General features: G+C 52.1%; 1 protein-coding gene across 1 annotated transcript in view; it reads left to right on the top strand.

Annotated features, from left to right (window-relative positions):
• Positions 1-13,352, top strand: part of RASA3 (RAS p21 protein activator 3) — a 111,870-nt gene that overhangs the window by 59,372 nt on the left and 39,146 nt on the right. The window contains exons 4-5 of the mRNA XM_025874546.1: positions 4,862-4,956; positions 11,689-11,765. Of these exons, the coding sequence (XP_025730331.1) occupies positions 4,862-4,956; positions 11,689-11,765 (172 nt within the window). The remainder of the gene's footprint in view (positions 1-4,861; positions 4,957-11,688; positions 11,766-13,352) is intronic.

Below are 13,352 nucleotides of genomic sequence, written 5' to 3'. Positions count from 1 at the left end.
TCCACCCTCCTCCACCCTCAGACCACCACCATCCACCCTCCTCCACCATCACCACCCACTCTCCACCATTACCTACCATCATCACCCTTCATATGTTCTCCACATCCCCCACCCATCCGGTAACATTTACCGTTCTCCAGCCCGCATCCTGTGTCCCTTCATCCACAATTTCTGTTCTACCACCCACTGTCTTCCACCACTGTCATCCAACTACTTCCAGCCCCAAATATGTCCCACCACCCAAAATCTGCTTGGTGTATACCCATAAAGCTGCACTCATTCGGGACTCCCCATCCCCATTTATATCTGTCCTAGCCCTGGGCATATATTTCTCATTTTTTGGAATGGAACCATGTGACTGGGTTTTCTTCCACCTGAAGGGGTAGCTCTGCATGGTGCAGGACAACAGGATGACAGATACCAGCCTCAGGCCGGGGAGGCCCTTCTTCTGCAAAGCCTGTTGGTCGGAAGGGAGCATTCTTCCTGTTGCACCAAAAGTTCCTTTTACCTTGTGCCTCCTGTGGTGGGAGCCACCATGAGCATGCTGCCCCTCCCTGCATTCCTAGTCCAGCAAAGATGGGTGGTGCTGCTGTTGACCCATTCATCCCTGGGTGGAGGTCTGGGCTGTTTCCAGTTTTTAGTGATTGTGAATAAAGCTGCCAGGAATATTCTTCTGCATCTTTATATTGACACATGTTTTCATTTCTCTTAGAAGAGACCTGAGAGGCAGATTGCTGGGGTGTATTGAAAGAGGGCAGAATTTGCCACTCTAAAATATGCACTTTGGCATAAGGTTTAATTTGAGCTGAAGGCAGTTGAGAATAAGCAGACACAAGAAGAGATCTCCAGCCTGCCCGAAAAGCAGGACATGAATTTGTGCAGAAGTTAATCACCAAGACAACTCTAGGGCCCTCTTAGGCTGGAGGTGACACTGGAGGGGTCTACATGACCCACCTCTGTCTGCCACTGGCCCCTTCCTGCAGGTTGTGCCCTGAAGTCCAGTGGCCTTTCCTCGGTCTGTCTCTTCTCTGAAAATTTGTTGTTGTTTTAGGTTAAGATGCTGCAGAAGTGCAAGTTCTTGCTCACTGCTGAGTTTCTCCCCGGGTGTGTTTGAGCCATGTTAATAAGCTTCCCTTTGTTTTTCTCTTATTAACCCTTCTAATGTTGCAGAGCGTGAGAGAACCTAGAAGGAGTGGGAGAAAAAAGGTTTTCCCTCGCCTATTGTGTGTGTTTACCTCTGTTGGAGACTGCCAAGCCCTTCTCCCGTATGCCTGCGCCATCTTGAGTCTTCCCAGCCGCGTGAGAGTCCCAGGTGCCACACAGACTCTCAGCGCTCAGAATTGCCCGTTTTTATTTTTAACCCATTTATGCCATCCTGATGTGTGTGTAGTAGTATCTCATTGTGGTTTTTATTGCATTTTCTGATGAAGAATGAGGCTGGGCATGTTTTCATGTGTTTATTGTCTGTATCTCTTCTTTGGTAAATTGTTCAAATCTTTTGCCCTTTTAATTGGGTTGTTTTATTATCGAGTTTTAAAAGTTTTTTGTGTATTCTTGATACAAGTTCTCCATGAGATACTTGTTTTACAAATATTTTCTTTGTCTTTTTTCTTTTCATTTTCTTACCAGAGTCTCTCAAAGCCCAGAAGTCTTTAATTTTGATGAAGTTCAGTTTGTCAGAATTCTTTTACAGTTTGTATTTTTGGTGTCATAACTAAGAAATCTTTGCCTACTCTAGGGTGTGGAGATTTCCTTTTTTTTTTTAGAAAGCTTATGGTTTTAGCTCCTATGTTTAGATCTATTTCGGGTAAATTGTACATCTGACACACAAAGTTCATTTTTCTCCTTGTAAACGTCCAGTTGTACCAGCATCATTTATTGAAAAACTATCCTTTCTCCATTGAATTACCTTGGTGCCTTCTTGAAAATCACCCAAGTTTATGTGTATGAGCCTATTTCTGGCTTCTCTAGGCTGTTCCATTGATCTGTACCCCTTTCCTTGCTCCGATACCCATGGTCTTGGTGCCTGTGGCCTTAGCCAGTCTCAAGTCAGCGGTGTGATCATGCCAACTCTGTTCTTTTCCAAACTTGTTTTGCTAGTCTAGGCCCTTTGAATTGTCACTTATATTTTTTAATCAGCTTCTCAATTTCCAAAGCCACTGAGATTGCATAAGTGTATAGATTAATTTGGGGGAGAAGTAACATCTTAACAAAATGGAGTCTTCAGACCCTCCAGTAGGGCACATACTTGGTCTTCCTTAATCTCTCTCATCAGTGTTTGTGATATGTTTTCAGCATACGCATCTTGCGTGTATGTGTGTGTGTGTGTATTTAAATTTATCCATCTGTATTTTATGTTTTTGATGGAGTAAACGAAGATTTCTTCGGTAGCACACCAGAGGCACAAGCCGTCAAAGCATCATTTTGTGAATGGTCCTGTGTTTTGTTTTGTTTTGTTTTGTTTTTTAATTTCAGTCCTTATTCTCATTGCTTGTATGCACAAATGCAACTTATTTTTATGTATGGACTTTATATTCTGTGGTCCTGCTGAACACGCCTGTTCTAGCTTTTCTTGTAGGTTTTCCTATAGCTTCTGTGAATAAGACTTTCTTTCTTCCTTTCCAGTGTGTGTGCTCTGTTTCTTTTCCTTGCCTCCAGGCCCTAGCTAGGACGCCAGGTTGGATGGAGTGAGTCATAGGAACAAGCATCTCTTCCACAGGCTTGCCTCAGGAAGCATCTGTCTGTCCCTCATTAGGCCTCACCTTAGCCACCCTTCTTGCAGGTTTCACCCTAGTCCCCTGTACCTGAATCCCCACGTCACCTGCCCTCTGTTGTGCTCCTTGCCATATGCTGTCTTCTGAACAGACCTTGAAGGCTTGGGGTTTTTAATGTGTGAAGGCAGCACCACCTCTGTCCAAATGAGACAGTGAGGCCCAGAGTGGTCTAGTGATCTTTTGATGTCTCTCAGATAGATTGGGACACATTTAAGTAGATATTATAGTTCATAGGCCAGGTATTCTCTCCAAACAGCGTTTAGAAGCACGATGTGTTTAAAAAGTACACATTTGTATACTAAGTAATGATGTATAAATTGTGGGATTCATATAAGCATTAAATATGCAATTCTTCGTATTTCAGCTAAAGCTCATAAAAACATTGCAATGACTTAACATCTCAGATCTCACATGTAATCCTCTTATCCAGCCGAACTAGTCACAGTCTGAAGATTTCTTTATCTTTTTTAGGTGAAATATATTGCTCAATTCAATTCCAATAATTTTTTTTCATGTGGCTTTATTCCCTGGAGACTTAGAAACCACATTCCCACTGAGGGGGATGGAGTTTGCAGGAGCTGCCAAGAGAGGAAGGGTAGTCTCCCCTCCTGCTGGGGGTGTGCTGGGGGATGGTGAGAGGTGGTGGGGAGGCCAGGTGTTGGGGGCGGGGAGGACTGAGGCAGGGAAGGAGCAGGGGTCCCGAGGGAGCCATCCTGCCCTGTAACTTGGTGATGCTGGAGGAAGTCCCACATGGCCTGTAATTTGGGCTGCTCTCCGCATTTCTTTGGAGTATCGTCTGCGGACTTTGCCCACTATGTGTCTCTGCACCTGCCTCTCTTGCTCTCCACCCCCTCCCTTTGTGCCCCCCTGCCAACTGCGAGCAATAGCTTTAACGCGTCCTGCAGTCTGTGGCTACACAGGATCTGGCTCCAGACGGCTCTTGGAGGTGAGAGCTGAAGCAGCGGGTCCAGGTGGGCAGTGGCATGGACGCTGGGGGTGCTGATGTGCTGTATCCACTTCAGGGGCTACATAAGTACTGGCCTTGCCGATGAGCCCTGGTGGGGTGACCCAGGGTCTTTCCCAAGGCTGTTTTGTGTCTGGGAAGTGCGAGGTTCCTTCCCTTTGAGAATATGAAGTGATGGTTCCACTGGCAGGGTGACGGGGGCTGACGGCAGTGACGGCAGGGAGTCAGTTGTCCCGACTCCCCAGGCCCCAGCCCTCTGCCCGTGGAATGGCTTTTCTGTACGTGTGTTGCCTTCCAAACCCCATCTCTGCCCTGTGGGTAGGTCTCACGGGGTCTGGAGTCCAGGGCAGGGTCGGCCGGCCGAGTTCTCAGAACGAGGTTGAAAGCCGTCAGGGAGGAAACCTTTTTCTCTACCCACCGACGTTCTCCGGCAGGGCCTATAACATTGGAAGAGAGGAACAGTTCCTTAACGCCTGCAGCTTATGTCAGGCAGGAGACGTCTCCCTGACGAGGCCCTCAAAGAGCTGGCTGGACTTGTGCAGGGGAGGGGTCCACACCTGGGAAAGCGACCGGACAAGGGGAGAGGCTTTAGGCTTCCCAGGGTGGCAGGCTGTGGGGAGGCAAGCACGTGGGGCTGAGTGGAGTCAGGTTTGTTGGTGCAGGACCATCTTGGGCCCCTGTTTGACTTTACCGGAACACCTCCCGGGAGAGGCTCCGCGGCAGCCCTCACTCCTCACAAGTTTGTGTGGGTAGCTCTGGGAGGGCCTCTTTCTGCACCTGCTAGTTCTCATTTGCTGCCAGCTCAAAGTGGCCTATTTTGGGGTGTCCTATGCTGAGCTTCCCAAGGACCCAACAGAAGGACAGGCTTTTCTTCTCCTAAAACCTCGTATGGAGAAGCAGAATGGTGGCAGCCCCAGCCAGGTCTCACGAGAGGCCTTGCTGATGCAACATTGCCCGTATTGATCTTACTGGAGGGAAGACAGCGTGGTGTTAGCTGTTGACCCAATTATCTGTTCTGGAGTCTACTGTTGGAGAAAATTGGCACTGATCATGGAGAGAGTTCCACTTGTTGTTTGGGGGATTTCTTCCCTCTTGTGACGCTTTTCCTCTGTCTGTGTTGTAGGGAAGGTGGCCATTCAGAAGGAAGACTTGCCGAAGTATCATAACAGGGACACTTGGTTCCAGCTGCAGCACGTGGACGCCGACTCAGAAGTGCAGGTGAGGCCTCTGTGGGGCACGTGGGAGGGGAGGGGACTTTGGTCTTAACGGGCTGGTGGTAGCAAGTGACGTCCTCTTATAGTGAATATAGGCATGTTAGCCTTGTTTATTGTCACAGTTTGTCATGTGTGATTGAAACAGCTTTAAAAGTATAAAATTTGAAAGGACAATAATTGCACATAATTGAAGTAAAGAGAAAAATACGGGCAGACAGAAGTAAAGCTTGGGGCCGGAGCCATGCATGGAGCCTCACGCTGTAGGTCCAGTTGCCAGAGGGGCCTGCGGGCATTTTCAGCTCCTGCACATAACAGACAAGGGTTTGGAGTCAAGAGAAGTGACCAGTTACTGAGTTTCCCATCGTCTGAAGCATCCCCAGGGCTCCCCTGGCTCCCCTGGGCCGTGTGTCACCTGGGACTGACCCCCCCCGTCCAGCAGAAGGGGCTTCCCCCTGGCAGAGGAGACTGTGGGACCCCAGTTCCCACCCTCCCTTTCCCGTGATGGGGGCACTGCCCATGCCAAGCTTCTGGAACAACACCCTTTGGGAGGGCAGCCCTGCTTGTGTGGTTCCAGCTGAACTTCTCACCCCGCGCTGGCATCTGGAGTCCATGATGGGGAACCCTGACCCACAGCACAGTGCCCTGACGTTGCATGAGCATTTTCATCATGGTCCCGTGAGTTGCCAGGGCGTGGCCAGGGTGTGTGACCCAGCATAGAGTCTGGCAAGCCAGGCTCAGAATGCCTAACCCAGCAAGCCTGCTTCCTCCTCTATGAATACCAGACAGTGCTTGATGCAGCAGAATCCCCGATGCAGGTGGCCGGGGAGGCCTTCCCCCACCCCTCCTGGCGCACCCACCCCCACACACCTGTCTAGCTGCTTGCTCTCTGCTTCCTTGTAGACCCTCGGGCTCAGCGGAGCTCTGAGGAGAAGGCAGAGCACGTGGGGTTTCTGGGATCAATCCACAGACTTGGAGAAAGAAGCAGTGGGAGGGAAGGGTTGAGGAGCTGAGCCAAAGAGACATTGTCACGTGCCTCACACTTAATTCTGGCCAAGGGGCCCATGTGTGCTGCAGAAATTAGCAGACACAGCAACTCCTGCAGGATATGTGTCTGCCCGGAGGTGCAGTGATGATGAGTGCTGGCACCAGGAACGCACGGCCAGCTGCTCCTGCTCAGGCCACTCGGAAACCTGTCTGCAGGAGGAGGGCGGCAGGGGCCGTGTGCACTGTGACAGGAGGCGTTCCTGCGTTTGTTCTGGTGATTTCCCCGTCCCTTTTGCTCCGCAGGGGGACAGCCTGTGGCGCTGTGATGAGAATGCGCCCGCAAGCAGCCCGCCACAGTGTGTCTTTACCACGCTCTTCACACTGTCTCCTCTGACCAGAGTTTGATGTCACTGTCGAGTGTAGCTTGTCTTTCTTCTCACCTTGTTTGTAAATGTAACTTTTAATTTTGAAATGGCTTCAGATTCATCGGAAGTCACAAAAAATAGTACACAGGGAATAATGATGAGCAAACCGTGTACTCTCCTATTTAGACTTAACAACAGAACACGGTGAGGAAAGGCCGTGTTCCTTCACATTGTTCTCCTCGTGGCAGCATCCTGCCCACTGGTCATGGCCGGCACACGGACATCCCTGCAATCCACAGACCTCGTTCAGAGCTCACCAGTTTAACGTTTTCACACCTGTGAATCACATGTGTGCACCAGTGCATATGCATCACATGCATGCATCTGTGCGTGTATATCACGTGTGCACCTTTGCGTATATATCACGTGGGCACCTGTGCGTGTATATCACATGCGTGCACCTGTGCGTATCACACGCATGCACCTGTGTATCACACGTGTGCGCGTGTGTATATCACACGCATGCACCTGTGCATATATATCACACGTGTGCACCTATGCGCATGTATCACATGTGTGCACCTGTGTGTATCACACGTGTGCACCTATGTGTATCACACGTGTGCACCTGTGCATCACACGTGTGTGCCTGTGTATCACACGTGTGCACACGTGTATCCTGTGCATTTTGTCACGTGTGTGGGTTTGTGTGACCACCACCACAGTCAAGATTCAGAACCACTCCCGTCGCCATAAAACTCATAAATGTGGGTGTGTGTTGATCGTACACTGTATAGAATATTTGGGCTATGTCCTACTGATGTGTTTCGCGTGCTTGTGGACGAGGTCCTTGCCCTTCTGAGCCTGATTCCTGCCATCTTTGAGATGGGATGCTGCCTCTAGCTGGGTCAGTTTCCTGGGAATCTGAATCATGAATCATGAACAGAGAATGGGTGTTGTCAGGCCCATTGAAGACAGGAAGAAGGACGGTGTACGGATCGCCTGCCGAGTTCCCTGTGCTGGTGTTCCTTCTCAGAGTGCGTACTAAGGAAGTGCAGAGCTCCCCTAGATTCAAACTGCCTTTAGAAGTGCGTTACAGTCTTTCCCTACAGCCATCTTTTTGTTCCAAAATGTCACATTCACGGTTTTAGAAGGGCAGAGGATGGCATATGTTTTCTTGAATCCATCTGTTCTATAATTTGGAGTAAAAGGCATGTGTCAGAAAGAAAGTGTCACAAAACGGGCCAATGAGAGATCGAGTCACAGCAGTGAGGGAAAAGGTGATTTAAAAAATTTCTTCTTCCTTCTGGAATTGATATTTTTAAAGGTCTCTGGAAAATCACTTTATTTAAAAAGAATTAGTTGCTGTGTTCCTTCCCTGACCCTGTGTGGGTAGTATGAGAACGAAGCGGTTGGCAGGGAGGGGTCCTTCCTGGTATCGAAATGGGGAGGGAGACGTTCCCCTCGCCATACCGGAGCGGGCTCAGGGGTCCTTCCCCGGCCCCTCCAAGGATGCCCAGCTGAGCTCTTCTGGTTTAGTAGACCTGCTGTGAAGGTCCGTGAGCTCTGACACCAAACCTTTAGTAGCAGGATGGAAGCTCTGGAATTGCGTCCGTCTGTGTGTCAGACAGTCCTACTGGGAGGGTTCCCAGTAGGTTGCGTCTGCAGTTGTCGGCATACAAGGACCCAGCTCTGAATCTTTCTGTGGATTTAGGGGATCAGGGAAGGGAAGGGCCGGCTGGACCTCTGTCCTCCTCCATGCATCATTTCTGGACTATTCTCTCATCTTCTGTTTTCAAATTAGTCTTACTGCTCCTGGTGCCAAGGTCCAAGTGCTCGGTGGCCTGGGTCCCTGTGCGCTGACCCCCACCCTGGCCCCGAGGTCCATGCAGACCAGGGCTCTACGGGACAGGGAGGGTGTGCTCTGGGGCTGTGGCCACAAGACTGTGGCCGGGGCCCTCTCCGCAGGCCAGGATCTGACACTTTCCTGAGAAAAATGTTTGGGAGCCACTGGTGCTTTTTTCTTTTTAAATTAGTAAACCTTTTTCAAACAATTTTATATTTGCAGAAAAATGAACAGAAAATAGAAGGAATTCCCATGTCCTTGCCCCACCTGGCCCCTGTGGTTAATATCCCACGGTGCTTTTGTTACAGTTGGTGAGCCGACGTGGCTCAAAGGCTGTGCACTCCGCTGGCTGGACAGAAGGTGGTGTCGGGGAGCCTTGCTTGCAGAGTCCCACAGGATGGCCTCATGGGATCGCCGGTGACGGCCCCTCTCTCGTTCCTTATTAGTTTCTTAGTTAGCTTGACTAGAGGTTTAATTAATTTTATTGATTTCTGTTCTGATTCTGTTATTTCTTTTTTTCTGCTCACTTTGGATTTAATTTGATCTTTTTCTTCTAGATTCCTTACATTATTGAGGTTAGATCTCTTGAATGTGTGTGGTCGCTGCTATAGATTTCCCCATAAACACTGCTTTCGCTGCATCCCACATGTTGTGATAAGTTTTATTTTCATTTTCATTTATGAAAAGAAATGAATTAAAAATATCTCTCAGTTTCTCTTGAGACTTTTTTTTGGGCCTATTTGTTATTTAGAGGTATGTTGGTTAATCTCCAAATATTTGGGGATTATTAAGCTCTCTTTCTGCTCTTGATTTCCAGTTTCATTTCCGTTCTTCTGAGAGCAGATGCTGTGCTATTTGTGGCCCAGGACGGCCGTGCTGGTGCGCCCTCCGAGCAGAGACCTCTTTCTCTGCAGCTGGATGGGGAGTTCACAGGTGGCAGCGGGAGCCAGGGGTCAGGGCGCTGCTCAGACTTCTCATCATTCACCTTAAATAAAAATGGGGAAAACTATCAAATCAGCATTTTTAATGCACCATCCTAAGACTTTTTTCTTCTTACAGAAGCAGGGACGCTTGGCTGAGTCTTGGCCCCAGCCTGGGCTCTGGGTGCCGCCCCCGGAGCCCCACCCTCCCCTACTGCCCTCAGCTCAGCATGTGGGGCCCGGGACTGTTGAGGTCAAAACAAGCCCAGGGTCAGATTCTTCGAGGGCAGAGTGGAGTTCAGCGGGTGTCAAATGCTGTGCAGAGGCCGAGCTGGAAAACCGGCATTTCCTGCCGGCCCTGCGGTGGAGGGTGTGGCCCCGTCCCCCCCACCACCACCCCCCGGGTGTCAGTGTTTGTGACGGAACTGGTGTGTCACCCTCAGGGCACACCCAAACCCTCCATCTGCTGCACAAGGGACAGATGGGAACTTCTGAACTGCAGCTTTATTGGTTACCTTCTGGGGGCGGGGGCGTCCTTTCAGTGTCATGCAGTGTTTGTATTGTTTTGTGTTCCCTCCCAAATCTCCAGAATATGGTGGCCACAGGTCTTGGCTGACAGTATCTCCCCCTTGGTTAGGAAGTGCTCGCCCCCGAGAGGAAGCGCGGCGGCTACGGGGTCTGCTGCCGCCCACGTGTTCGTCCTCTTCTGGGAAAAACAGGAAATGGACCAGGGGTCGTCTGCGCTGGGGTTCCGTCTCAGCCCAGACACATTCTCTCACTTCTCAGAGCGCATCGAAAATAATGCAGTGATGTGTCCCTGAAGCGGCTGTGGCCAGTCTTAAAATTAAGCCCGGGAAGAGTTGGAGCCCGGCGCACCGGAGAATACAGCTGAAGAACACAAACCTTACAGGAGCCCACTCTGTGACAAGCCCTTACTCTGTTCTGTGATCTTGAGCTTTCGCCCTGCATTTGGCTTTTGTCTGAGGAGGGCGAGCTGTCTGTCGGCCTCCCCATAGCAGGACGGCAGTGCCTGCCCCCGGCGATGCTTGGGGAAGCTCGGAGCCTGGCCTGGCTCAGTGAGAGGGAGCTGCAGGAGGCCAGCTGACTGGGGACGCTGCCGACAGCGTGGCTGTGTATTTGCCTCACCTGCAGAGCCGGCTAGTGCTGAGGCCCCCCTCTCTCAGGCTGGGCGGGCACAGAGGGTGATGCTGCATCATGGAGCCTGCTGTCGGCACCCCTGTCCGACGAGGGACCTTCCAAGGCAGAAGCTCCCTGGGCTCTGGGGGAAGGCCCGCTGGTTCCCTTGGGAAGCCACTGTTCCCGGCAAACGTGTCCCTCCATAAGCACCCCGGCCGCGTGTGGCAGCAGCCACTCAGAGCCCTTGGCAGATACTGAGCCTGTGCTCTGGACGCTGGGTGTTGCCCAGGGTCGCCCAGCTGTGATGCTGGTCTGGTCCCACCATCCAGGATATATCGCTGTGCCCTCCCTGAGGCCACTGGTCCTGCAGGTGAGGGAAGGGCCAGGAAGGGCAGGGACTGGCCTTGCCTGCAGCCGGAGAGGGATAGGCTCCCCGGGCCCTTGGTGCCCATCTCCCCCCTGTACGCCAGGTCTCCCATGTCAGAGTCGTGGGCGAGCCAGAGGACCTGGGAGGCTGGCCTCCAGCAGAGCGCTGTGCAGGGGTCCCAAGCCGCAGGAAGACCAGAGCAGTGGCCGCTGCGTTCAGAGGGGCGAACTCAGGAGGCCACTGGGGGCGCCGCTGAGTAGTCCTGCCCACACTCCCCCGGTCCACCCATCTGTCTGTCCATCTGGGGCCCTGGATTCTTCTAGGGCAAGGCAGCCTTCAGAGGGCCCTCCCCAAGCTTCACAGTCTAGAAGTTTTAGTCGGAAAGGATCTTGGAGATGATCCAGTTTAGCTTTCTTTTCTAATTAACAGACTTGTAATTTGGGGGCTCCTGGGTGGCTCAGTTGGTGGAGCATCTGACTCTTGATCTCAGCTCAGGTCTTGATCTTGGGGTTGTGAGTTCGAGCCCCACACTGGGCTCCGTGCTGGGCTGAGCCTACTTGAAGAAATGTTGATTTTCACGTTGTAGTGTGTTATATAAATTGTCAGTGTGTCACACCTGCGGCTGTTGGATATTTCTGAGGGTGCGGGCTCCTCTTCTTTGAAGCTCAGACCCTGGGGCAGAGTTGTCCACGCCTGCGGAGGGCTCAGTGTCAGATGAAGGGGCACAGCCTGAAGCCTGCAAGCAAGCCTGTGGGGAGGCTGCTTCCTCCAGGACCTTTACTTGTGCTGTTGGACCTTTTTCTTCTGAAACAGCGGTCTTGGGGGGACATGCCCTCTCCTGGTCCCTGGGACCTGAGTGGGTCTGGGGGGGGCGTGCCCCCTCCTGGTCCCTGTGACCTGAGTGGGTCTGGGGGGGCCGTGCCCTACCCTGGTCCCTGTGACCTGAGTGGGTCTGGGGGGCCGTGCCCCCTCCTGGTCCCTGTGACCTGAGTGGGGTGGGGGAAGCGCTGCGGATACCATGTGGGGTCAGGCAGCTTCATGTCTGTGAGTGGTGACGCTGGGAGCGCTCCCCTGCATGTGGCCATCCCCCATGACCCTCTGTCCTTGTGCTTTTCAGGGCAAAGTCCACCTGGAGCTGAGGCTGAGTGAGGTTATCACCGACACGGGCGTTGTCTGCCACAAGCTGGCCACACGGTAAGACACGGACGGCTGGTCTTCTCCGGAGTAGTAACTCTGAGCCCAGGGGGTGAGATGTGTTGTTTTTCAAACACATGAATCAGGATTCCCGGAATCGGTGATTCCCCACGATGATACTGTTCTAGAGGTTCTGGCACATTCTTCTTCATATCCTCATTAAAGCAGACGTTCATCCTAGTAGCTTTTGCAGTTAGCCACGGTCAGGAAGACATTTAGACAGAGGTGCTATCTGGGCCCAGGCGATACATATGACAGCACTGTGTGGTGGTGTGTGCAAGGCTGGTCAGCAGACCTAGGGCCTGAACTCAGACCGCCCACCCCGAATCCAGAGCTGCTTCTACCCTGTCATGCTTGGTGAGCATGAATGTCTGTGCACGTGTCTAAACATGTACTCCATACCTTGTGGTGCGCTTTTGACATTTAGGGTCACGGATCCCATAGATCGTCTGGAGGAGGCTGAGGACTCTCAGATGCGAGCTTGCACACGTGTGCAGGGTCCTTGCCCTCTGACCCCTGCGAGGCCTCGGGGCATGCACACCCTGTCGGGACCCCGTTCTCTTGCTGCCCGCCCCATGGGCCTCACGTGTGTCTTTACCAACAACACTTGCAGCTGTTTGGGATCATATGGGCAGCTGTCAGAGGTGCGTGCTGGTCCTTCCCTCTGTGGCCCACGTGTGAAGTGAAGGGCAGTTGGGAGGGACTCCTGAGAAGTGAAGGTGTGCAGAAACCAGTCCTCTGGCGTTAAGGGACCCGTGAGAGAGACCAGACGTTCCAGCTTTCTTCATCTTCGGAGAGACGCTTTACCGAATTCATCTCTTAACCGTCTCTGGCCAGCAAGGGCTTCAGTGAGATTGGGTGATGCCCTTTTCTTGGGCTCAGACTCCAAGTTCTGCTTTAGGACTGTGCTCCCTCTGTCCTGTCACAGGGCCTGGGGGCGGGGGGCGTTGTGTACGCAAGGAGTTTTCACCATTGCCTGCCACCCCCAGAGGGCCCTGCCGTGCTGCCCACAGCGCTGTTTGAATTCACCATCTGTTGGCTGAAGATGGCCTCTGGTTGTTCAGGCTGCGGGGCTGTCACTGTAGAACGTGCAGGACGTATGCAGGAGCATGTCTAGGACGTGGTGTAGCGTGGGATGCCGTGTAGGACGCAAGGATCTTTGTCCTTCATTCCTTCAGTGCTCCCATTCTTAAAGTAGTTGCTGTGCTCTCAGACCCTGTAGCAATGAGGAGAGAGTTCCCTGTTTTCTTGTTTATTTATAGGTTTATCCCTTGTTCCAAAACAACTTAAGGCTTTTCAAAAGCAGGCTTACATAGAATAAGGAGTGTGATTTAGCGGTGGGGAGACAGAATGGACCAGGCTGGGCAGAGACCTGAGGCAGGTGAACGCAGGAGAGGGGTGCCGGGATCCCTGTCCTGAGAGCTGCCCCGTCCAGCCACACATCTGCACGACGGAGGGCAGAGGTGAACCACTTGTCCGGGAGTAGTAGTGATCCTGATCGGAGGACCACAGACGTGGCGCCCGGAGCAGGAGCTAGATCACAGCTACCCACCCCGCTGTGCCCCCGTCCCCGCCCACCGTCCCCCC

The sequence above is a fragment of the Callorhinus ursinus genome, unplaced genomic scaffold (assembly GCF_003265705.2).
Source record: "Callorhinus ursinus isolate GAN/ISIS: 27379988/994484 unplaced genomic scaffold, GSC_fseal_2.0 scaffold79, whole genome shotgun sequence".
NCBI lineage: Eukaryota > Metazoa > Chordata > Mammalia > Carnivora > Otariidae > Callorhinus > Callorhinus ursinus.
The sequence above is the reverse complement of the archived record's forward strand: the minus strand, read 5'-3'. Positions and strand labels throughout refer to the sequence as shown.